Source organism: Priapulus caudatus, unplaced genomic scaffold (assembly GCF_000485595.1).
Source record: "Priapulus caudatus unplaced genomic scaffold, Priapulus_caudatus-5.0.1 Scaffold454, whole genome shotgun sequence".
Classification (NCBI taxonomy): Eukaryota; Metazoa; Priapulida; class Priapulimorpha; order Priapulimorphida; family Priapulidae; genus Priapulus; species Priapulus caudatus.
Window position 1 is genome coordinate 30,557 of NW_014577515.1, and position 1,078 is coordinate 31,634.

General features: G+C 46.0%; 1 protein-coding gene across 3 annotated transcripts in view; it reads left to right on the plus strand.

Annotated features, from left to right (window-relative positions):
- The first annotated feature begins 223 nt into the window (after nt 1-223).
- LOC106810571 (DNA repair protein REV1-like) overlaps nt 224-1,078 on the plus strand; it is a 19,574-nt gene continuing 18,719 nt past the window's right edge. For all 3 annotated transcript variants that reach the window (XM_014813959.1, XM_014813960.1, XM_014813963.1), the window contains exon 1: nt 224-361. In XM_014813959.1, the coding sequence (XP_014669445.1) occupies nt 308-361 (54 nt within the window). In that variant the 5' untranslated portion in view covers nt 224-307. The remainder of the gene's footprint in view (nt 362-1,078) is intronic.

Here is a 1,078-nt window from a genome sequence, read left to right on the forward strand (position 1 = left end):
TGAGATTAAACATATTCAGGTAATTATAATGTTGACAATGTGTTTGAAAAATTCAAGGAAAGATACGGAGAAATCAGTAAAAATAACATATAGTTTCTATACGTAAATCGTGGTAAATACATTAAATACGCATTATTTTATTGAAAATCCCCATATTTACTTATAAAACATCCAAGAGATGGCGCTGTGGCATGTAAACATTGGCGCCGAATGAAGTATTTGCACTGTATTTGTGTACCTCATTTCGTGACCGCGATACGGGGTGCGTACAAATTTGGTAATCTAAACGTGAGTCTGTTTGTAAACAATGGCGGGCAGGCGCCCAAGAAAACGAGAAGATAAATCTGGATGGGATGGCCACGTGCGTATGACATATAGTATATAAACATTACCATAATCATAAACGTATGTTGGGCGATCGGACAATTCATGTTTGGAGTAAATTGCGCGTGTAACTGGTCCCAATACTTTTAACGCAGTGGCTACGCGTCCGGAGCCGGTCGCCTAGCCTACAGGCTACGCATCCGGACATCCACTTACACAGTGATCGCGTGACTCTCTCTCTCTCACACACACACACACACACACACGCACAGCTCCCTCTCTCTCTTTCTCTCTCTTTCTCTCTCTCTCTCTCTCTCTATGACCACACACGACACTACGCAACGCACGCACTACTTACTCTCTCTCTCCTCTTCTTTCTCTCCACACACACCCGCACGAGCTTCTCTCTCTCACACGCACGTAACAGCCTCTCCTGCAACACACACACCCACCCCAGCTCTTCTTCTCTCTCTCTCATCTTCTCCCTCTCTCTCTCTCTATCTCTCTCTCATCTCTTCTCTCTCTCTCTCTCTCTCTCTCCTCTCCTCACAGCTATCACAGCTCTCTCCTGGCCTGCTCTCTCTCACACCACCACACACCGCATAGCCTCTCTCTATTTTTCTTTCGCTCCCGACCACACATTACTCTAGGCTCTATGCCTTTTCTCTGTCTCTCTCTCACCGCATACACAACACACATACACATTCCGCATGTTCTCCCTCTCTCTCCTCTCCCTGCGCTCTTCTCGATCTTC